We start from the raw sequence: 25,253 nt of genomic DNA on the forward strand, positions 1-25,253 counted from the left end.
AAATAATTCACAAAAATGCATTATAATATTAGGGGAGGGGACTACTTATAAAATTGTGCATAATATGTGCACACAGAAATGCATAAATTGACAAATTTGTCCATCCCTTGAGCAGATTTAAACGCACTTGATTAAAAAGGCATGGAGAGCTGCCTATCAATGAAACTAAAAGCTGGTACACCATTTAAAGTGCTTATTCGACACACATCTGTTTTCCATAACCATATTTCTAGTCTGGGGCTAAAGGCACATGATGCAGCAACATTTCTGAAGCTAAAAGCAGGTCTGGATCTGGTCAGTGCTAGGATGGAAAGGCGGCTTGGGAACTACATGAGCAGCATGGTGCAAGAAAAGCCAAAATATAGGTTACAATTATTTTATTTATTTATTGATTGATTGATTGATTGATTGATTGATTGATTGATTGTTATAACAAAATAAACTATCTGGTAAGCCAAAAAGTCACAAGGAAACAGAACAAAAGCAAGATGTGCTAACAGGCAGTCTTCATGCTTACTAGAGCAAATCTCATTTTTGATGTTAAGTAAATCTCAGTACACTCCTGAGACTTGAAGCCATTTTATACATTCAGCAGGATCAAATGGTAAGACTACTCCAGAGCTGGACGATTTCAGATACAAAGCCCCACATACGGCCTGTAGTCACACAGTCTTGGAAATGCTTTGCAACTGCTGCCGTCTGAACTTATGTTGCATTGCAGCAATGGGTCCAGGACCATAATTAGGGAGCCTCTTAATCTTTAAAACGAATGGCTTTACAGGTATGAGAACAATGCACTGGTGAGGTCAGGTAGTCTAGCAGATCAGCACTACTTCTGTGCAGCTCTCACATTCAACAGCAGTTGCTTGAAGCAAGAAGTCTAATACAGCTGGAACTTGCTGGAGCCTTATGTCAAAGACAGCTGTTGCGGCCAAATAACCACCACATTTACTAATTAGGAAGGATCAGTGTTCAAGAGAGCAGATTCCCTATTCCTCTCCTGCAATCAGGGAAAATGCACAGGGTCAAAGCGAGGAGAAGTTTAGGTGTCACAGCTGAGAAACACAGGCTGCTCTTAGGATAATTTAGAAAAAAGAAAAAGAAAGCAGCAGGAAGACAAATTTTCATTGGAACTGTTACTGGTGTGACAGACTATTCTCTTGGCAGCAGAATTCTAAGATTTCAGGGAGAAATGCAAAGGTTAATTTTTACTCTTTGGAGATTACAAGGACACATGAACACGAGAGAAAATTTAGAACATTAATGAGAGCAAAAGCAATTATATCACCTCTCTCTGCCACTCATATATTTTAGATTAAGGTAGTAGGGATGGTTTCACTATACTTAACCAATGGAAACAAAAACAAGAGCCTCCTAATAATAGCTGAGCCACAGGAAAGGTAAAAAGAGATGAATGAAAGAGCACTTAAAAGAATCAATGTGAGCCTTAGCGCCCTCCCCTTGAAATTCCCTGTGTGGAAAGACCACCAGCATCCTGGGGAATGCTCAACCTTCAGCATGAGTGTCACAAGGTCACATGAGTGGTGGGAACGCTCTTCCTCAGAAAGGAGCGGCTCAGCCTGACAATGTCTCAGGCGTGACTGATAGTCAGGAACTCACAGCATTAAGAGACAAGGTCAAATTCCAGAGCGCCAGAAACCAAACCAAAATAATAAAAATAAGTGACTGCCTAGTTTGTGTTGATTCACTTTGCATCTACAATCATGGTGCATTTAATCTCTCGCTGCCTTTTTCTTCTTCCTCTGACACAATCAGCTCCTCGGGAGCCAAGGAGGGGCCAGTGGAGACCCATTGGAGTAAACGAATCCAGATTTTATGAACTGCTGGCAGCCAAATACTCCCACAGTATGGCCTATTATTAGATCACTTGCCTTACGTGGAAAAGGTTTCTTAAACTGCAGAGAGAAATAAATGGGCAAATCTAAGCCTGGAGTTAAAGTGGGTCTGCCAAGTGCACGCAGCAGTAATCCATAATAAGATGCAAATAGAAGAAAGAACATATATACCGGATCTCCTAAGACATACCGTATCTTTGGTTAAAACCTGAAAAATTTAACAGGGAGTAATTTTCTGTCTGCGAAGTTCTTTATCACAAAAACAAAGCAAAGCAATATAAACCTATCCAATTTTCTGCTCAAATTGCATAATCCATGTTCCAGCCATACATAAATTAAGTAAAGATACTATTTCATTAATACTGTTCTACTTAGTACATACACGTGATTATGCCAGACAAAAATTAGCTGTCATTGGTTTTAAGTGGAGATGAGCAAGAACACACAAAAAACACACTTTCCCACAAATTAAAAGGTAGACAGACAAACAGCTGACATATCCTTGTGTGCGTGAGAGAAGTGACTTGTTTGAACGCTCTAAAACACCACAACCAATTATCAGGAATAGTCTCTTTCCTGTTCAACATCTTCACTCAGTTTTAGGTCCTTCTTGGTCTCTTTCCTCCTTACACCCCACCCCACCACCAGCCAAGATGCAGATGGGGATAAGAGGGCTTTTTATTGTGCTGCCTAAATTATGTAACAGCATCAAAAATCAGGTTTATCTACCCTTTTTAAGAAGGCTCTTAAGAGCATTTTATTTTGGTGAACGTTCTTTAACCAGAGCCCCCTAGACAATGCCCCCCCTTTCATTTCCCTGTTCCTGGTGTATTTTTTATTGTGCTCTCTCACAGGTACTGTGCATAACTTGCTGCTCTTTTCAGAACTGTAATTCCCCTACTTTTATATGCTGTATGCCATCCTGAGAATGCCCTTAGCATAAAAAGTGGGGTACATAATTGCCAACATAAATAAATACATAAATTATACAAACCTATGATCACATCTATGGGACTTGTTCTCCCAAACACTGCATCAATGTGTCTCCCCTAAAAGCATCAGAGGACCTGATCTGGGAAAATCTTGGCAACAAGCAGCAGCCAGGTTTTTTGCTCTGGGGTAGTAAGGGAATTGTATAGCTGCATAGATTTTTATTTATTTACTAAATTTGTATGCCGCCCTTCATCTGTAGATCTCAGAGAGGTTCACAAATGCCAGCGGTCAACCTTCCTTCCCCCATATACTCTGATGAATTTTTTTTGGCTATTTGGAATAGAAAACAACTGAATCCATAAGCAACTCTTAAAGCTTGGCATAAGTAATGATGCCTTTGTCAAAATTATAGATCCAAAACACCACCAACAAGTTATTTTCACACAGCAGGTAGGGTGGCGCTATCAGACCACAACCAGCATGGCCCACTGAAAATACAATGCCACAAAGGGTTAAGTGACCATGCCATAGGGCTGTGCTCAGTACTATTGAATGTAAATCCCTTCCAACCCCTTCTATCTGATGTCATGTCAGAGCACAAATAATCCTGGCTCAGAATGCTCTAAAACCCGGTTTTTGAATAGGGCTGTCACCTGATTAAAGAGAGCTTGGCTGATAAATTTGTAATGAATTTTACTCTACTAATTAACTCTATGAATTATATCTGTATATAAATAAAAAATGCTGCCAGCAAGCAGGTGTTACAGAAGGCCTTGTCTAAGAAGAGGCATTCCCTCCAGTGAGAGGAGGGAGAATTCTTTTTCAAAGATGGCAGGTGCAGGTTTTATGAGTACTCACACTGAAAATACTAGTGTTTTGGGGGCAATGATGGACCTGGGTGTGTGTGCTGGGGAAGAGAGTTCACATGTGAAAGGAAACAGGGAGGGTTCAAAGGAACTACGACCCGCCACCCTAAGAGAAGGGGCTTTGCACGACTCATACAAAAACAGAACCTCCCAAATGCCACATGGCACATGTATTTTAACCCTGCAGGCAAAAGTCTTCTCACCAGCAGATCTTGGTAGTCAATAGGTCCTTTCTGTTTTCAGCATGCACACTTGTCCCTGCTTTCCTCACTTTTAAGCAGAAATAGGCAGGGCAACACCTGGAGCTCAACACCCCACTGTGTTAATGGGAAAGCACAAAGGATGTTGGTCGCCTTCCACGAGCTCATGGCTCTGTGCAGAGCTGCTAAGTCCCCCTCCCCTTGCGGAGGGTGGCTTCACCTGATAAACAATGTATCTATAAATATACCCACAAACACATTGGCACTTCTGCTAGTTCAAGTTTGCATTATCATCAACTATCTCCTGGGAGTGTCGGGCCACAGAAACAACCAGCTGGTGCACCACAATGATTGCCCCTTCAGGAGAAGCATATAATAAAACCTGAAAGCTGCAATATGAACTTCGCACATACTTGTCCTTTTGGTTTATTCATCAGAAATAATTATCAGTAACAGACATTCAGAGCAGCACATTCTTTATGATGGGCATTAACATTTAGCCCGTCTCCATAATTATAATGCTGCAAGCTCAAAGGAGGTGTACCAGCCTCCCCAATTAAACTATACTCAGGAAAAAACTCACGTTCTCCCCCGAAATGACATCATAATTATTTCCGTGAAGGAAAGCCTTACCTTAGTGTAGTAGTGGTTAAAAGATGAGGTCCTGAGTCCCCAATCTCACAGGAGTATTATTACTTGCTGTACTGTCTTCCAAGAAACCACTCTCTCTCAGACGAAGCCCACCATTTTTAATACTGCGATAGCAAAGGCCCTCCCTCCAAGATTGTTGCAAGGATTAGTGAGATAATGTGAAGCACCGAAGCCTTGAGCACACACAAATGTATTTCATCTAAACATATAGATGCTATTTTGCTCTTCTTTATAATGACTGACAGCCTTTCTCCATGTATGCCTCTCATCCAATATAAGACAGGTTTCAACGTCAGAGAGGACAGTTCAGCCAGGGCACCCAAGTTAATAAATGTCCTCCCCAAGGAAATCTGTGGGGCACCTACATTGTTAATCTTTAGGTCCCAGGCAAAAAAAAGAGCACATTTTTATTGAGATTTGGCTGGCTGATATTGTTATATTTTTTAATATATTTTATCCACTGATAGTATTGTTTGTGATGTGCACTGTTGAATTGTCATGCCCTAATACCCTTGTAAATCATCTTGAAATCTAGTAGGTTGAAGGGCAATACATAAAGTGTTTAAAAATAAATAAATAAAACACCTCTTCCTGCAGCTGACAGCAGGGATGGCACTATACCAAATTGATTGAGGCTTTGGGGGGTTTGCGAGGGGCCAGGCAGAAACATGAAGGGCGACAGGGGACAAGCCCGTGGCCTGCAGTTCTCCCTCCCTAATGTATTACAATGCAAAAATGGTGTCACCAGCTCTTTGGATCAATATCTATTTATGGGCCAAGAAATTACATGTATGGTGACCTCGCCATCAGTGACACATTCTTCAGCCGCATCTGAGTCACCAGAGGCCATAAACAAGCTTCCAAAAATAGGTCCTGTTTACTAGAGTTAAAACCCAGGCACTTGAACAAAAAGCCTGCACTGAAATGGGGGGGGGGGTGTAAGAGGGGGAGCCCTGAAAAGCAAGATTCAAAAGTGAAGTGTTGCAAGATTACTGAACAGGGCCTATTAGGTGGCACCAAATTGCTATCTCGGTTTTCAAACAATATAAAAAACAAAGCAACTTCTGATGTTAAAAGAGCTGCGTGTGTTCTTTATAACCATTACCAACATCACAAATAGCCTTCTTGTTGTAAGGATGATGCCAGAGCATCCTTTGTGATTCACAGGTTGCAAAAACATACACATATATAACCATGGGTCATAAGGATCATTCACAGGAGGAGCTGGAAGTAATTGCTTAGAAAGTAGTGTTAAACAAAGGGTTGAAACCACAGAATTGCTGAAGAGGGAACATTAAAAATGTCAGCATGGATGAAAGACATTCACCAGCGCTTACTGTCGAGAAGCTACTGGCCTGCAGATGTCCTAAAGGGTACTTGGCTAATGGGATCAACATTACCGTTTTTGATATAAATTATATTTTGGAAGCAAACAACACAACAAAAAAGCATAGAAATGGAGTAAGTTCAAACTATTCTTTTATAGTAATAGTCTCCAGTTGAGCATAATCACCAAAGCTACAAGTGATAAGATTGCCAAAACTAAGCAAACATCTGTGAGATGAATTCATCTCCGAGGGGAAGCCAACAGCTTGTTATCATTAAGGAGGCGATGCTCTCTCTGCATTTGAACTGCAGGCCCCCTTGTTACAGCTTTTGGAGAGGCAATTGCACCAGATGTTGGCAGCTATCTTCAGATGGACGACAGGCACCTGTTGTGGAGGGTGGAGGACTTAAGTTTTCACTGCCCTTTTTGGGGGGTCCATTCTGGAAAACAAGGAAGTAGTTGACCCTCTGAACAGTGGGGAAAGTGTGTGCTTATGAAGAAAATTCAGTATGTACTTTCTAATTGTTCAAAACCTTCCTATTTTTAAATAAGATTCAATAGGGTTCAGTCGGGAGGCAATACCTCCTCCCACTTGAGCCCAAGAACTCTAGGCTTATCTAGGGAAGCTGAAAGAATTAATATTTCTCAGATGCTATCCAGACAGAGATGGAAGCTTCAAATTACTTAAATCTACTCTTTAAAGTGGATTTTAGTCATAACATAGATGGTAAAACCTGGCTTCTGTAGCTTATGTTGTTCTGTGTGTACTAATTACACAGCCAATACTACAATGAAATATCACAAGCGTTTGGAGTGTGCCTTCTGAACTTCTGCAGATGTTTCACCCAATGAGGACCCTCAAATTTGCTTCACATTTTGCCTGAGAAAAAATTCCAGTGGCCTCCCTAGAAGAAGTCACTGGTGAATCATGCCCACTGTGATCTTATCAGCAATTAATAACAAGACAGTCAATAGCAAAGGGCACATGTCCCTTTTTACTTTACGTTGGGTACCTTGAAAAATAAAAAAGGAAAGAACACTTAACCCTTAAGCTGATTCCACTACATGCTGTTGAGAAAATTAAGTGTTCACCTCTGGCAAAGAATACAACCCTATCAGCTTCAGCTCATCCCAAGATCAAGGGGCTTACAAGGTCTATTTTGAAATAAACATCATGTTTGACACAAAATCATGATCTTCACTGTGCTAGTGCAGCTTTGAAATCAAAGCCCTGCTAGCGGGAATAGATTTTTCGCTTCTCTTATTGTTTCACCTGTGGAACATTTCTTTCAGGCATCAAGCAGACTGTAAAATAACCTATTGCAAATCTTCAGCTTGTGAAAACAAGACAATGAGCCATACTTTAAATAAGCACAAGGTAAGCGACTTTCAGGCTAAACCTCTACGATCTTCGATCACTTATCTGAAGATGCCAACACAATTCCATTTAGATATACTCCAGTATATGGCATACAGAGATATTGGAGCCAGCCATTTTCACAGTGTAGTTAGAACTCTGAAACAGCCTGGTTCATCATCAAACAGGCCGCCCCCACGTCCTAGATCTGGGTGGAAAATACACAGCAACAAAACTGTCATGTTGTTTTGTATGAAGAGCACATTTAGCTTCCCTAAAAAGCTAAATACTAGTATGCCGTAACCATACTCCAAAACTGTTTTATTTCAAGGCAATGCACCTTGTAGGGGAGGGGGTTTAAGGAAAAGCAGCCCTTTCCCTGCCTGAGAGTAAACATGCATCTGGGAACCCTAAGGAATACAAACTGACTGATAGTAGTAGCTGCAGAAAAGACAAAAGGCAGTATTTCTTCACACAACATACCAGTGCAACTTCTTAAAATGAGGGTTATATGAGTTCTAAATGAAATCCCAGCCAGTAATCTGGCTGCTGCCTTTTTGATCAGTCGATGCTTCTCAGTTGTTTTCAAGTGCAGCCCCACTGAGAGTGCCTTGCAAATAATCCAATATGGGAGCTAAGAGTGCATGGAGCATAGTGGCCAAACTATCTCTGCCCAAAAGTGGCCAGAGCTGGAAATAGGCACTCCTAGCTACTAAAGACACCAGAGCCTCTAGTAATAATGTTGGATCCATGAGTAGCCCAGACTACAGACTTGCTCCTCCTGGGGACTGCAACCCTGCACAGAACTGCCATCTCCCAAGCTCTTAGTCAATTCTTAGTCAAGAGCACTCAGGACATGTAACATCCCTGTCTTATCAGGATTTCGCTTCTATTTATTGGCCCTAATCCAGCTCATCACCACCTCCAGCACTTCTCCTGGATGGAACAGAGAGACATTTCAGGGCCATGACCAGTCCTGAAACCAGACAGAAATGGGTCCAGATAATACTGTGAGTTATAGTCCAGCAGCATCTAGGGGGGCCACAGTCCCCTTATACCTCACTATACGAGCCCAAACATTTCTCACCTGCCTCTCTTTCAGCATGGAGTTAGGAGAGAAATGTTAAGACATCCACAACTTCCAGGAAAAGGATATGTGAATTTTAGGCCTATAAAATATGCCAAAACTCCACCTCCCGAACAAAACTCTCTTTCAAAAACCAAAAGAGACATGTCCAAAAGTAATTTGAATCTACCAGCACCGTTAACTGCTATTAAGCGCAAATGCAACTTCAGGAAAGACCACATCCACTGACTGGGACACTCCAGCATGACTGTGTGAATTGCAGACTTGTTTCAGATTAAGAGAAAGCTAATCCACCTTCTCTTTAGATTACCCTGATCAGTTTTCTACCTGAGCTACTTTATCCTTGTCTCCCTTTTCATATGAATGATCCTATCAGCATACAATTAATCATGATTTTTTTAAAGCATGCAAATTATAGGTATGCGTGCATTTCTGTCATGATTATTAGCACAGGTAATAGCAGTGTGGAGTTCCAGAATTGGGATGGGGGGCTTGTGTATCCCCCTTAAATGTGGGCCCCCGTACTTGCCACTGTTCACACTGGCCATTCTCTCTCCAACCTCTCACTAATGCCCAGAAAGAGAGGCAAGAGGAGGTTGCTGCTGTTCCTCTCTGCACATGCTCAGTGGCAGGGCATCTGCTCTGCTAGCCGACAGTCCTCTCTCCTCCCCCTGCCACCTCTATTTAGCTAAATTTTGTGGCAACTTTGGCAAACCCACTGTTTTTCTGCAGGTCTGTATGTACTGTGTATATGCTGTGTGCATCTCTCACATCCCACTGAGAAATGTTAAATCCCTAGGCACGCTAAGACAGAAGGGAGAAATAAAAGAGAGGAAAGGCTTGCATCACAGCAGCAATGTTGGCAGCTTAGGTTTTCTTGGCTGTTGGTGCCTTTCTTGTTCTGACAGATTTGGGGAAGGAAACCCAGTGACCAAGACTGGAGCCTTCAGAGTTAGCTAGGCATGGCTTTTCTCTTACAATCCCTCATGAGGGTGGTGTGTGCTGCTGTGACACATTTCCTAACAGTCTTATCATAAAGCCACTGAAGAGACAGAGACATAAAAGTACAACAAATGCTCAAAAGGGGAATGAAATTTGCCAGAGACTGGCTGGTCCCCCAAATGGAGCCATGTGGCTGATGCACTACATCCTAGGTCTACCAGAGAGGAGATAATGTTTGCAATTGCCTAAAAGCCTTCTAGCCTTAGACAATAGCATTGACTGTATATAGAAAGGCACTTGAACAGGTCATAAGTGACCGATTTATGGCCATTTGCTTGCATGTAGGAAAAAGTGTCATTATACCCATTTCCCGCAGTACAGTGCTTTTTATCCACACCCCTCTCCTTACAGCCAAGGAACACTCATCTCTCAGGGATATTCTAAATGCTTCCCAGCTCTTCTGAGTATTCAGACCCAAAAATGGTCTGCTTTAAAAAAAACCAAAAAACAGTAACAAGCACTTTACTCAGGATGTTAACATTTTTTTGGTACGGTGACAACAATGTTTTGTGTCATTATCCAACACAATGCATTATTTGACAAGAGTCTTCCTTCCCCTCCTGCCCTTAAAAAAAGTCTTATTTCTTGAAAAAGTTCAAAGCGGGATGTATCAGATTTTATTTTAGTGCCTTCAACTCTGGAGTTCTGGTTGACAAGGAGGAATCTCAGCCTCTGGACATCTTGCAGCACCATGCAAAGTCACTTTTGCCCCATCTGGCTCATGTGAATTTCAGGGCTAAGCATGGCAAAGGTAGCCTGTAGCCAAAATGAACAGGACTCCTAGTTGCTCAGACCCATGAAGCTTTTTTTCAGGGATTAAGGAGTGCCACATCATCTCATCTGACCTACTCGTGTAAGGAAGCTCTCTTGATTCTGTCTAAGCTTCGAAATAGACTAGATTCGCCCACCATGATCTTACTGCCACTCTTGGGCACATCCCTGGTTATGTTCCCATATCCCAATATGCCTCTCATACTGGTTAAAAAGATCCACCAAAGGACAAGCATTTGGGAGGTGATGGCAGAAATGGTTATAAACCATTCCTTAAAGGTAATATGTAAATACTGCCTTCTAAAGTAGACTGGAATAATTTTGTTTCAAAATGGGTTTCTTTTCAAAGTTAACTGGACAATATACATCCAGAGTCAAAGTAGGACAATAAAATGAGATGCAAGTTTTTGTCTCCAGCCGGCTTCTGTAGGCACAGGGAAGATTAGCAACAGACATGCAAAAATGCACCAACATATTTTCTCCAATGCATATTAAAATCTTTTGGGTACTCTTGATTATTACAAATTCAGATTAAGTCAAGACCTGACCTTCTATTACTCTGAATGCAACTAATTTACAAATATAGTGTCTTGAAATGCAGCACTGAAAATTGTAACTGGCTAACAAGTAGTCAATTTTTTTTAAAAAAAAGATTTCTGAATAGAGGAACAATAATAAAAAAAAGCTTCAGTGTACCCTACTTACTAAAAAAATCTACATTTCAATGTGTAGCAGAGGAAATGTGCCATTCCATCTGCCTGCCCATGCTAGAATAAATAACCCTTCACTGCTAGGAGGATCACAACCCTTCTCACCAACTGGCATCAGGCTGAAGCCAAGGTTAGGAGGTTGCACTGCCAAATCCCCCTGAAATGAACCCATGGAGAGAATATTGCCTTTTCTCATGCTAACAATCCTATTATCATGACATCTTCAGAGGCCCTTGGGGCCTCAGGGAAAAATAAACCTTGGAGTGTTTAATACTCCAATGGATCATTAACTTGTTCACACCCAGGTATCCATGCCAAAAGAGGCAGAGATCTCCTGTCTGGATGGGGTGATATTTCCACAGCTGTCAAAAGAGAAGGGCTTGAAAAAAGCAACTAATAGTGTGACTTCTATCACTCTTTTGGGACATTCCTCAACACCCGGGATTCTTGCGGATTGCACATATATACAATTTGAAAATACACAAGCGCATTTGCTGGGTTAAACAGGCCATTGCTGGCTCCCTGCTTTTTATTCAAATGTGTGATGTATTAAAAACATTAACAACAGGCGAGTACATTTTTATTTTCTTTGGAGATTACAGCACACTTTGGCATTCACTCTACTATTCTTGCAACATAAAACCCAAGCTATGCTCAGGCACACCTAAAGAAACAGCAAGTTTAATCCTTTGTTTCTTTTCTGTTTAAGATTCAAAGCACCCAGGAAGGACCTAATGGGACAAAGTTTAGAGAGGCAGCATGATGCACTGGTTAGTGTGTTGGACTAGGATCTGAGAGAGACCAGGGTTCAAATCCCCACTCAGCCATGTGGGCCAGTGTCTCATTCTCAGCCTAACTTATCTCACCTGGCTGTTGTGAAGATAAAAATGGGCAAGGGGAAAACTATACACAAGAGTGTGAGCTCCTTAGAGGAAAGGTGAGATATAAGTGCAATCAATCAATCCTTTCCTGCCTTATCTACGGGTGTGATCAGACACCTACTTCTCCTAACAGCAACAGTCTCTTCCTGCATTCGCCTCACCCGTAGAGACTTCATTAGGAAGCAACCACTGCCATGCCTCTCAGCTGAAAAGAACAGGCTATCCCATGCTTCTTTGCACCCAGTAGGAAAAAAAATCTGCCTCTGAAAGGGACATTCTACTCAACTATTTATGGCCAGGAGGACTGAGGTAGATCTGATCTACACTAGCAAACAAGCAATAGTTTTTCAAGCAGCCCAGGGGCACAGAAAAACGGAGCCTATGTGGCAGAGAGTATATCAAAGTGACTGAAGAGGCTTCTGTTCAAATTCCCTACTACTTGATCACGAAGCTCATTTTGGGCAAATCACCCAGCCCAACAGTGCTGTGATGACAAAATGGGGGTATATCACCAAAATGCAATTGAAGGAATGAAGTCATAATGAATAAACACTAAGGCACTGCTGGCCAAGCACCCTTTGCTCAAGACTTTAACAATTTAACTGGGTGCTAAATTTCATCCCACCTTCAATCTCTCACTTTGGGATAGGAGGGGGGTGGGAAGAGACACTGAAAGCCTTGTCCACTTGAGGGGTTTTTTTTCTCTTTTAAGGCAGGCACATAGCAAACTTAACATGCCTTGCCTGGCTACTTTTCAAGAGAAATGCCTGAAGTCCAAGAATAAGAACAAATGCTTAAGGAGTCTTTTATTGAGTATTAAAACATCCTCGATCTTTTAAGAGAGATAATGTAGTACAGGTATTTTATTATATTTTATTTTATTACTACTTTTACCATTACACACAGAGAACAGAAAAGTGCATTGATGTACTAAGTTGGCTTAACGCATGCATCACTACTTCTCAGACACTCAGATCTGAAAAGTTCAGGCAGCTACAACACACTTTTTACATTCCCACCATCTTGCTTACACATGGTGAAAAATAATATCGTACACCTTGCGATTCTGAAGACTGCAGCTGCAAAAGCTGAACACAGCCCTTCTCCAATAAGATTCTGCATGACCGGAGCAACAAACAAACAATTAAACGGCCCTGAAACTCCAGCTACTTTTAGCATTCCAAGTGTGCAGTGGCTTAACCTTTCTCTGCCCAAAATGGCATGTATGACCTAAATATTCTGGTATAACATCCCAATGCTTGAGATCAGCAACTTCCAAGGACTTGTAAGGTGAAAAAGTAGCTTAGAAGCAAAAATAAAAAATTAAAAAATAGTTAACATTTCACAAAGAAGGGCTGCATCTTGACACAAACCCAGGAGGACATGGGAAACAGGGCAGCTGAGGTATATAAAGGCCTGATTGTAGCAGCCCACTGGATTGGAAATGACTCGTAAGCCTAATGAAACAAAACTTTTGGCAGTAAAACAGAATGAAAGGAATGAGACAATAAAAAGACAGGAACAAAGGGAGCAGAGTTGTTTCAGCTTAGCAAAATAAGCTCACTTTGTTGTTGGGAAAAGCCAAAGCCGATTAGGATAAACCAGTGACTAAGCATAAGTCTTCCCAACTAATTACACAGCTCACCATATAAAGTATAAATTGCAAGTCTCCAAAAATAAGGACTGGGTTACTTTCACAGGACTTCTGGAAAGCAAGTGGTACCTACAAAGGGGTGGGGTGAGGAAAAATAACAATCCCTTTTATTAGCAGCAGCTTACAGCTTTAAAAGAAGCAGAACATTCAGGTCTTAGGATGTTTTAAGTGTAAGCTTTAATCAAGTTTGGAGAGGCTGGCAACTTTTTTATTGCAGTATATTACTTACACACACATACACATATGGATATATGCAAATTTTAAGTGCTTCTGTGTATTCTAGTTGAAGTATAGAGGTAAAAGTGGAGAAGTCAGAGTAAAATCTGGGATTCTCAGTTTTATCCCTGGTCTTCCCATATATTCCTTGCACAATTGTGGCTATACCCATGCTGTATCTGAAACTGCAGCTCTCAAATAAAATGAGCAACCCTATTAAAGTTCATAGAATTACTCCAGTTACTTTATCAACATGGAAGGTGAGCTGCATTTCAGTTTCATGTTCATTTTTCTCCCAAACTGGCAAAAGCTAATAATAATAATTCTGACGAAGATCTTAGGCCTGAGATATGGCATTCCAAGTCAATAAAAAAAGAATGTCTGAAGAGGCCCCAACTCGAAGGTCACAATCCAGCTCATTTCAGCAAGACTTACATATACTTAATGGAGCTGTGGACTGAGGGTTGTGACCAATTAAGTTTTACTCACACTACACTGAATGAAATTAATGGACCTGTTAGTCAAGTCCAATATCGTCTGAGTAGGGCTAGCATTTAAACAACCCTCAACTTCTGAGAGGGTTTCAGTAAATCAGCAGGTGTACCCTGCTTATATTCAAATTTCATTTGTATTCATATTCCATTCCATTCCCCTTCATTTGGCTGCTTTTTTTTTTTTTGGGTGGGGGGGGAGGGGGAGGGAATCCTTTAGGGGATGATGATAATAGCCGAGTAGCCCTTTCTCTATACATACTGTGATTGACAATCTTTGCATATAATACAGGGGAAGTTCTAAAATAAAGGTGAAATGGTGAACTTCTGGATGCTCCACAGGGAGGGAGAATTTCACACACAGCAGTGTTCAGGATTTATTGGGGCAGCTACATGAAACTGACCAATCAGTGTGGCTAATCAGTATAAAGCAATTTTTATCAATTGGAAAGATGCTACCCATTTTAAAACATTTTACAAAACTACTTCTAAAAATGGCAGGTGGCAAACACATCTGAAAAGATATATTCTCCTTTCTCATGGGAGGCATGTCTCTTCTAATATGATGCCTGCTACAACACATGTGTTCATCTATGAAAGGCAAAGAAGATCCACAATAAATCAACCCAGATAAATTAAAAACTCGTAAGATATATAGACTGAGATATTAGTAATCAGGTGACAGCCTTTCTTCTTATTATAAACAAAGCATTGAAAACTGGTATTTTCCAAAAGGTCTGCTGATATGGGATGTATTCAGCTATTAGGATAGCAATATAAAACAAGTGTTGTTTGTTGTTGTTTTAAGGGGGGCATGGTTTAAAAGAAAAAGGGCCTTATAAGAGACTAACAGAGAGAAATCTCAAAGAGGCACCAAAACCCACTAAAACGCTTGGATGATCTCAGCCTGGTTGTCTATTTTTCAGACTCAGCATGAAGCCACCAGATGGCAAAACAAAAATGATTCCTCAAGGGTGCATGCGAGAAACAGGGAAACATGCATGCGGCAAAACTGTTATTAACTTCAAAACTAGATGGAGGAGTTTGGCAGATTTGACAATAACTAGGGAAGAAACATTCAAACGCTGCCATAATCCTTTAATAAAGGGCTCAGCGGGCTGTAAACATCATCCTGCCGGAATCGAAGATTATCATTGAAAAATAAAATGAATGGTTTTGCAAAACAACTATCAATCCGGCAAAATAACTATTTAGAAGTTCCCTCACCATGAAAGGAAGGTGTACACAAAACAAGGCATTCAAAGGCTACCCTAAAAATACAGGATACAATTTCTGGAACTTGCCCATGTAAAACTTCACCGAGATGGATGGCAGCTGCACAAGTGCAGCCTAAAAGCCCTCTGGGGGCAGGGACATCTTTGGTGTAATTTGTACAGCACCAAGCTCACATACTCACACCCAAAATAAATATTAAAAATAGTGGTGAATCTTTCCTTCTCTTTAACAGACCCCACGGGAATCAAGAGCTGGCCTGCAAAATATAATAGCACCCCCTTACCACTCATTAACTTGGAGCACATTCTATCACTACTTCTCCAAATAAGTTGTGGAAAAGAATGCTAGTTGATACTTCACAAGGCTTACACAAGAGAACTTCATCCCATGGCTCAGATCTGTCAGCACCCAAAATACACCATCTCCAGCAAATGTGGCAAAGCCACCTATGATTAAAATGAATGAGAGCTGCAGACATGCAAAAGAATTGACCCCATCTCCACCCTCAGACCTTTTGTTTAATCAAAGATGTTGAAATTGATCTGGCTTCCAGATACTTCCATATCCTTCTATCAACAGCTGCTGTTGCAGGACTGAAAATAAAGAATCACAGCATAACCTACATGGACCTTTCGGCTGAACTGAGGTCTGTTGGATAACATCAATAGAATGTAAGAAATGTTTGATTGAGGATCAGCTTATCCAACACCAGGTTGCTAAGATGTATGTGTGTATGTCTAAATATAAAGGCAAGTATAACATAAATATAATTTGCAATTACAAGCAACTGTAAGTTATGTGCATGGCCATGCCCTCAACATTTATCCAAGCTGGACAGGCTCAGAGGGCCACAAGATTGCACTGCATCACATGAATCCTCCTGCTTGTGTACCAGTTTGAAGGTCTGAGGAATAGACTACCACTGGACTGGTCCCATACAGGGAACAGCTATAAATTATCCGGTTCACAAGCCTGGCACCAAAACTAGCATCCCCGTGTCAAGTTCTCTACTCTACTATTTAGTTCAGAACTTCCCCATATGCAAGTGCCATCATGCTATCCACTTCTCTGCCTCCAATCCACATCATTGCCTCCACTTTTAAGAACAAAGAAAAGCATGCCATGGTGACATCAATATATGGAATACAGGTTATGGAAAAGGGGAGCAGAGAGGAGTGAGAGTTTTTCTTTGGCAGCGCATCCTATACATGCCGTCCTGCCCACAGTTGTGACCTGCTACCCAGTCAACTCTTATGGTCCACTCGTTTAAAGCCTGCAGAAGAAACCAGACCAGCCACATTTTGGGGGAAGGAATATAGCCTTTTCACAAAAAGAGCTCTACTGACTGTCATGGGACCATATATTAGACTAGATGTCTACTGCTCCCCCCATGATACACACCCCTACAGAAAAAGGAAACTAACTCTGCAGTTCTGTAGTCATCTCACAAAAACTTCTCCAACATGTGTGCTATGGCAGTGACACGCCACAGCCCTTCTTTGAACAGTTCAAAATGAAAGCAGATTAAAATGAATTCATTTTAAACTGAACAGTTTAAAACGAATTCATTCATTCACTCAGTGTTTTACACGCACACACTTTACTATGAAAAAAACCAAAAACCTATCCTCCGCATCTTACATTACGCAAGATAAAAGAGTGCATCATCGTGCCTGATGTGGAATCACTGTAGTGCTGAACAGCATGCTAGTTTGATGGCTTGCAGAAATACGCAAAGATCACCACTTCTCCAACAGCATGAGGCTCTTTGGCAACATACTGAAAGCAGCACTTGTTGACTTGCGTCACTGCTAACACAAAACTGACCATCATTAGAAAAAACCATGTTTCTCACAAATAAATTCAGATTGTAAATTATGTTGACTCATGCTGGAACTTACCTTGCCAAACTGTTCGAAGTATTGCTTTACATCTTCCACTACTGTATTAGCTGATAATCCACCTACAAATATTTTCTTTGTTCTCGTGACCATCTGTAAGAAATTAGAAAAGAAAAAGAAAAAAACAGCATTACCCCAGATTATTAAAGAAAAACAAAAATACAATGCATGTCATAGACATAGCTTTCAGATGCTATCCCTTTAATCCAGTTAAGGGTAAATCTCTTTCCCCATGAAAAGGAATGCACGTTCAATTCAATTATATGAAGTACTGCTGTTTGGTTAAGACTGCTTTGATGGCTGGGTTTAGGCAGCCACCAACCCCAGTGCCCACTGGGTATTTTCTTTTAATAAGCATTTTCATTTTGAGAAAGCTCCCTCACCCCCACTACCTCACCTCCATATAAAAACCAAAACCAAAAATAAGTTGCAGCCAAGTTTCAAACAGTTTCTGCAGCCTGGCTGCTGCCTCAAAAGAAGTTCCCCTCCCCACCACACAAACACACTGGCCTCCTCCAACAATTTCCATAATTTAAAAACAAATCAACACTTGCGTACCAACTGCTCCCCAAGTTGCTCAGGATGGGTGCCTCATCAATTTTAAATACCTGGAACGCCCCCCCCCCCGGGATTAAAACCTGAAGGAACACCTCTCTTGATAAAATATATTTTTGAATTTAAAACATTTAAATCCCATATTTTGGCCTAAAAGGTCCCAGAGGCAGCCCATGGCAATTATTAAACTACAGATTCACAGTTTCTCAAATCCACTCCCAGAGTAATAACAGCCAGGCCTACTTTTTATTTTTTTAAAGAATGCTGGATATAACCATTCACTCTGTCTCCCAGCATCTCCTTCTAGGAATCTCTTAGAAATGTCAGCTGTAGTACAGGTATGACTCTGAAGGAATGAAAAGAGCAATGCTACATAGGATTCCCTGCTCAAAAAAGGCGCATCTGATATGGTAGGGATGGGGGCCTGGGGCCCTTCAGATGTTGCTGGGACAGGATTGTCAATAGTCAGGGGTGATGGGAGCTGCAGTCCCAAAACATCTGGACTTGACTACAGTTTGCCCCATACAGGAACAAGGGTTTAATTTTTCTGCATGCACTTCAAACCCTCTCATGTCACATTGGTGTGCTCCAGCGCACAGCCTGGGAATTATCAGCATGAGTGCCCACTTTTTTTTATTACTACAACAACTATGAAGCGCATTAGCAGATGGCCAGTGAGCTTCTTGGCTGAGCAAGAATTTGAACTCAGTCCGTATCACTGACTGCTACACCTTACTAGTTCTGACAATGGGCTGGTCTATTATACATGCAGTAGAATGAAGTGCAAACGAGGTCGTAAAATGCACTGACAGGTACAATAATGAATATTCCACATTGCCCCGGGGCAGAGGGGGAAGAGAGAGATCCTAGCAATTAGGATCATTCTCCCTGTTGCACATGTTTTATACTTGGACATCCAAAAATGGCAGAAAGCCCTGTCAAAAGTAGTCAGTATATTCAAAGTGCTGCACAAATGCTAACCAACAGAGGGGACCTAGAGCACTGCCTGTAAGATGGACATGGGTGGGCAGACATACTTTTAGCAGCTCTTGAAAAACACAAGAGGGATATACAGTGTTCGGAACTCCCATTGTTCTAGGCACATTTTGCGACAGGGAATTTTATCAGCGCGAGCAGTTTCCGAGCTCTGGGCGCAGTACTGCGCCTAAGATTTCAGATTAAAACTGCAGAGTGGAAGGAAAGGAGGACCTTTTTTGGCCTCCCCACTTCTAGCTACTCTCTGTAGACTGGAGAAGAGACCCTCTTAAGAATACTAGGGAGTTGAGAAGGGGAAGGACCAGAGCACGTGAAAAATGAACGTCATATTTTAGCTGCAGTTCATTCACTTTCAGCTTTGTATTATTGCTATAAAAAGTGCACCTAGGCATTCCGTTGTTGCGTCCATAACCTAGGTTTAAGGTGCCATTTAGCTCCTAGCTTTCATATCTCGGTTTCTAACACTGGGGTAGAGGGGGGAGGGGAGCCTGTATAGCTACTGACACAATGGATAAGGTCCATTAAGCTAAGGTAAAACATAAATTTTGAGGGGAAACTCTCCAAGTTGTCTCCAGTGTTGGTCCTACTCAGCTTAAACCCACTGAAATTAATGGACATGACTAACTTGGGCCTATTCAAAGTAGAATATAGTTGGATACAACTCTCTAATCCCAACACTCTCTCACCCTTTTGAATTCTGAAGGGACTACATACAGGAGATGGAAATGGATTAAAACTGAGGTAAATTATTTTCCGAAGAATATTTGTGAGGCGAGGAAAAACTTCTAAAGACAGTTCCTCATCATGTTGTTCAGACAGTGGTGAAAAGAGAACCAAGGGGAGGGCCCTCAAGGCACACAGGATGAGGACAGGGGCTGCTGCATGGCTCTTTGAAGCCTCCGCCGTTTCCAAAATGCCGCTCTGCAGAAGCCACACGCATGACTGTGCACAGACCACAAAGAGCTTCCAAGCTTGGCGAGGCAGGAGGGAAAGAATAGAGCAGGTTGGAAAGAACAATAAAGACTTCACCCGAGATCACAAAAGATTTGCATTAAAAAATCTTAACAGGTGTCCAAAACAACTTGGAGTGCCTTTTGGCCACAGCAGCAAATGTGTTGTGACTTGCGCTGCACGCGGGAGCATTCTGTTACTCTGAGGATCAATTAAAAACTAATTTTAGTGAGATCGTGTTGTGTGTGGCTTAGGCAGCTCAGAGTGGGAGGCATTCAAGAGGAGAAGCAACAAGGGGAAAATTACGCCTTGGCTGCAAACAGTGCTGCTAGAAGACATTAGCTGCGACAGAAGCTCACAAACTTTCCCTAGCTGAGCTGAGGATGCTCTTCACTTCAGGAGTCAGAAAAGGGTTTACAGGACAAGGAGAACACACACATGCGGTAACCCCAGCACCTTGGTCCTGAACGCAAGAGCTTTCAGGTGAGGGACAACAAGTCATACCACAGTCACACCCTGACAAATTTGCAAGGAACCAGAGCATGGAGATCTGGGTGAGCTCTGACCTATCACCTATGAATGTAAGGCACTGCATGTGATGGTGGAGGAGGGACAGATGTCTCCATTCCTCCTCCACCAGCCTACTTGGTTGTCCATACTACTAGCCACAGAGGAAGGAATACAAAGCTGGATCATGGGGGAAGGAGGATTCACTTAAACTCTCCAATGCCAATCTGCATGCTAGAAGGCAATGTTTTACTCAGCCTGGCCTACCAGCAGGGAACCACAGATTGTTGTTGTTGTTGTTCCTAAACTTTTGTAAGCTTATTTGCAATAGCTGGGTGAGGTGCATACCACTAGCAACGCTGGTTCTGATTCACCACCTTCAACTTTCTGGGAGGAAACCACACTACCCTTTGTCCTTGGCTCCAAAAACCCAGTGATGGGCCAAAAGGTTGCTGTCCCAGGATTATTGCCTGCATCAACAGGTCCAAAGATTTCTTCTGTTTTTCTTGAACCTACCCATGCATTTTGCTTTTATCATAATATTAGAAATGTAATCTGATTTAGATCTAAAAAGAATGGCAATTTGTAGTTTGGTTCTCCTGTCAGCACAGGAAACAGACTGGAAGAAAACCAAGAGGGCAGCTGTGATCTGGGTACGCAAAGATCTGAAGCCCCACTCTCTATGTCCAATCGGCAGGCATGCCCAATCTCAGCAACGGCAAGGCCTAGAACCCATGGCTCTGTGGTGTGATGAGCCTCCAAGGCTATAATATGGACACTGGGCACTGACAAATCCCCAAGAACAGGTTTGACTCCTAACACTCCAAGTGTCCATTGGCTCTCCTCAACAGCAAGGATTCTAAAGACTTCCTGTTTAGGCTAGAACTTGTCTGGGTAATAAAAGCCTTTGCTGGATGACTTGGCCTGGCATTCTGGCTCCACATCTACTCCAAGGCACAACTCTGATACTCCAGTTCAAAATGCACATAACATTATACAGAGAAGACATGCATGCAGTTTTCAACAAATTCCAATTAAACCAAACTTGCAATTAAGTCTACAAAGTTTACCAGCCCAGGAAAATAAGAAGGAAGGAAGCATGTATTATTATATAGTTCCCACTAGGAGCTTTTCAATGGTCTCAATGGCGGGGGCATAAGACTTTTTACAGATTTTTTCCTGCCTGTCTGGAGCCAGCCTTTACTTTCCACAAGCAACCATGCATGGGGATATTTATTAGCTTGATTTTGCTACAAATTGGGCCCTTCTTATGTATACTGTAAAGTGAAAATTGCTGAAAATGTACCTGTCATACTTGGCAACTTTATTTTCCAATGATGGACACACACCTGAGTACACCAAAAAGCCATGTAAGAAATGGCAGACAGTTAAGATTCCAGGCAAATTCTGACCTTGCAGAGCAAACTGATAGTGTTCAATAAGAGGAAGAAAGAACAGGGTTGCAACCTTTAACTGATTAATTGGTTAGAATTAATTAATTAATCAAACAAAACAGACTAAAAAGGCATCCCTAATAAAATTGGGTGACAACTTTAAAAAAAGTTTATTAATTTAACTAATACTAATTAAAGCTGTGAATGGCAGGCACCATCTTAGAAGAGGCATTCCTCATTCCATCTCACCGAGGAAGGAATGCCTCTCTTAGGATGGCACGTACTATGGAATATATATGCACAATCTAAAAACATTATTTCCTTCCTACTTGAGACAGCTTAATGCAAATTTATGCAGATTTAAATTGATTAAAAGACGATTTTTAAAAATCAGATGACAGCCCTAGTTACTGAGCTAACAGCTTCAGTGAAACTCCATATGGCCCCTCTATATATTCTTGGGAGTCCCCATAATCATATTCCCCTCCAGTGCAGCAGCCAAAAAGAGAGAAAGAAAATCCCAGACAGAGCTAGGGAAAGGAAAGAGCATGTATTTATCAAAAAGCTGCTGACATACCAAGATGGCATGGAAGACAATGGCTTATTAAAAGGAAGTTGTAAGCTCTAGGCACATACTAGTAAAGACAAGAAGCCAGGATGCAAACATTTCACAAAGAACAAAAGTTTCAGCAGTCAGTACCACAATATACTATCCTGACCTGGTGGTGGAAGGAGGAGCTGGAGGCTGTGGCATGAGATCTTTTGGCATGAGAGGAGAGAAAAGGAGGCTGATTTCCCCCCACCAAAGCACAGGCACCCACACAGAGGGAGATGCAAGAGACCACTTTCCCTTTAATGACTAAGTGCCCTCCTCCATCCACAGAGCTTGAAGGACACCAGAGGTTGGAGGAAGGGAGTTGGAGGGGGGGACAGGAAGCAGAAAATCCACCAGCTGCACAAGTGCATCAGCAGCCATGGGACCAAAGACCCCCTGGCTGGAAAGAAGGGGTGTGCATTGATATTATTATCAGAGCTTATTGGAAGCAAGGATTCATTCCCCACACCCCACCTGAAGTTTTCCTCTGAGCTGCATGGAAGAGAGGGGAAGGTGGAGCATGTGAGCCCAATGCAGCAGTTCCATGGAGCACCAAAGCTTGCTCTAGTACTATGTGTGAACATAGTTGGTGCCTCTGTGCATGTGCAGAGAACCTTTCAAAAACCAGTGCCGGAGCCAGCCTCTGTGCACCTGAGATTGATGGGAAAGAATTCCAGCAAGCATCAAGCCCCAGAACATTCTCACAGTCCTAACACTGCATCTACCCCTAATATCTGAAAAATAATAATACTGAATTGGGAATGCCAAGAGGCGCCACTGGACAACGAGGGACACAATTGCATGTTGGGATGTAGCCATGATCAAAAGCCTTCTTAGATTTTCAGTATTGCCATACACAACCCGTGCCTCCCCAAAGAACCCTAGGCAGAGCATGGAACAAATTAAACACCAGTCCAATTTCAAATGTTCACCCCCTTTCCCCAAACTGCAAGCCTAACTATCTTTCAGTGACTTAATTCACTCTATTTTAAATAAAATCACCCTAAAACCGAGCAGCATTAAAATTCAATTATTCCTCTCCTGGCTGCAATCCACGGCTCTACAATTGAAGTCCAAGCATATATTTTGCTGTAGAAAATTGTCATTTACAAATAAGAACTGGCTGAAGCAGCCTTGTAACTAAAGCATTTGCAGGCCTGTCAGGGGGCCTTTTGCACGCCAGTGTTTGATTTAATATGGGGCCAAGCATTTAGTGTCACAGAGGAGGGGGGAGAACAGGGGAAAGGAGGGGGAGAGGCAATTATTTTGAGTGTGTGTGTGTGTGTGTGTGTGTGTGTGTGTACACATATGCAATTATCAATTTGATATGCAACATCTCAAAAAACGAAAGAAGGGGAGGAAGGAAAGTGACTTCCTTTCGGAAACTGAGAAGGAAGGGGGGAAGCTGGGGGGACATCACTTTGCCTCAGTGACTTTGGTCAAAGAAATATTAGTAATGACAAGGAAACGCACAGCAACAACATTTTAATGCTTGGAGATGCATTGCGAGGCAGGAAATTGTTTCAGAAAGCAGCTCTTTGGCGCAAAAAAACGGAAAGCACAAAATTAAGTCTCACTGTGGCAATCTATGTTTTCCTGAAAAGACAGTTCAATTGCTTCGTTATACATGTTCCCCTCCATGAGGGAATAAAAGTCATTTGTTGCCTTAGCAATTCTTTCCACCATGACAGGCTTAAGCAGATGTCAGCGCCCTCCTCCTCTTCCCCGAGTGCAAACCACGGCCACCACACAACACCATGCCACCGAGTGATGCCACAAACCCAAGCCCTCCCTGAACGTTTCAACCTTTTGACTTTGTTCTGAATCGGAGATAAGGAGGTGTCACCAACTGAGGGGAGGGTGGCAGGAAGGCAAGCTAGAGTGTGGTGATTTTTTTCATTTATAAATAAAGTCAACACATGAAACAGCTTCCTTGCATTCCAGCCTTAATCATTCAGATACGTACTTATTCGGGTGGCTGCTTATGCAAAATAAAAATAAAAATAAGAGAGTCAGATTTTGCACAAAATTTGCATATGCTTAGAAGTATAGATGCACGTTTAGAATTAATCACTGTAATTTAAACAACACATTTTCATCATAGCAGGAAATAGTCATGTAATGAGGGGCTAACTGTTGACAGGGAACTCCAAGGCCACTGCTCCCTTATTAAGGTCCCTTGTATTTAAACCGGACTCGGGCTGGCCAGCCCTTCAAAGAGGAGACACCTCCAAATCAAAGAGTCACCTGTAAAAGAGGACACCCACACACCCTGGAAGTCCTCTAAAAACAGGCAGCCTGTGCCAGTGACATAGCATAGGGGTGGGGTGGCCACAGGGGCGGTTTCCCCGGGTGAAAAAATTGTTTGGGGCACAATATAGCTGTGCACTTCCATCACTGGGCTCCATTGAAAACGCCTTCTCCATGCGAACCAGGAAGTGAACTCTCCAGGCAACGGAACAACTCTTCTTATCTCTGTGGCTGCGATCTCTCGGGTGAATGTGCATGCACCATTAACATATCACAGGAAGCAGCTGGCATTGCCCTGCTGCACAGAAGGCCCAACTCTGGCCACAAGAGGCAAATCATTGGCTGTTGGTGGTGAACCTGTGGCCCTGGACTACAACTCCCATCATCCCCTGGCCACGCTGGGAGATGGGAGTCCAAAGATCGCATGGAGGGCTGCAAGTTCCCCCATCCCTGGGCTATGTGTGTACCAACTGGCAGCTGGTCTCCCAAGCTTTTGGCACAAGTCTTTCCCAACCCTACCTGGAAATACCAGAGGGTGAACCCGAGACCTTCTGCATGAAGAGCACACGCTCTACCATTGAACTACGGCCTGATCTCCACTGCTAACTCACATTACTCCTCCCAGCCATCAGCTTCCGAGCTCAACTCTCTCATCTCGCCTGGCAGTTGGGAACTTACTGACAGAATTTCGGAGTCAGTGTTCCAGGTTGCCCCTAGCAACCCGCTATGCGGAGAACAATGGGATCAGACAGCTGGAATAGGCCCGGAGTCCAAGCCCACATCTGAGGACAGGATCCTGCTCATGTTAACATTGCAGCCGCGGCACAAATCAATCAAACCATATACATTACAACCTCCTTGAGAGT

The 25,253-nt window shown here is 42.3% G+C and overlaps 1 protein-coding gene and 1 long non-coding RNA gene across 29 annotated transcripts in view; one reads left to right on the forward strand and one right to left on the reverse strand.

Annotated features, from left to right (window-relative positions):
* Nucleotides 1–25,253, reverse strand: part of MSI2 (musashi RNA binding protein 2) — a 398,612-nt gene that overhangs the window by 263,287 nt on the left and 110,072 nt on the right. For 27 of the 28 annotated variants that reach the window (XM_053366579.1, XM_053366584.1, XM_053366586.1 and 24 more), the window contains one exon: nt 17,140–17,232. In XM_053366579.1, the coding sequence (XP_053222554.1) occupies nt 17,140–17,232 (93 nt within the window). Of the gene's footprint in view, nt 1–17,139; nt 17,233–24,998; nt 25,032–25,253 lie in introns of those variants that run through there. The other variant, XM_053366597.1, reaches the window with a different exon arrangement.
* LOC128402463 (uncharacterized) lies at nt 5,726–11,718 on the forward strand. The gene is made up of 3 exons (XR_008327704.1): nt 5,726–5,967; nt 7,127–7,211; nt 11,470–11,718. It is a non-coding gene; the product is annotated as an uncharacterized LOC128402463 (long non-coding RNA).

Source organism: Podarcis raffonei, chromosome 15 (assembly GCF_027172205.1).
Source record: "Podarcis raffonei isolate rPodRaf1 chromosome 15, rPodRaf1.pri, whole genome shotgun sequence".
NCBI lineage: Eukaryota > Metazoa > Chordata > Lepidosauria > Squamata > Lacertidae > Podarcis > Podarcis raffonei.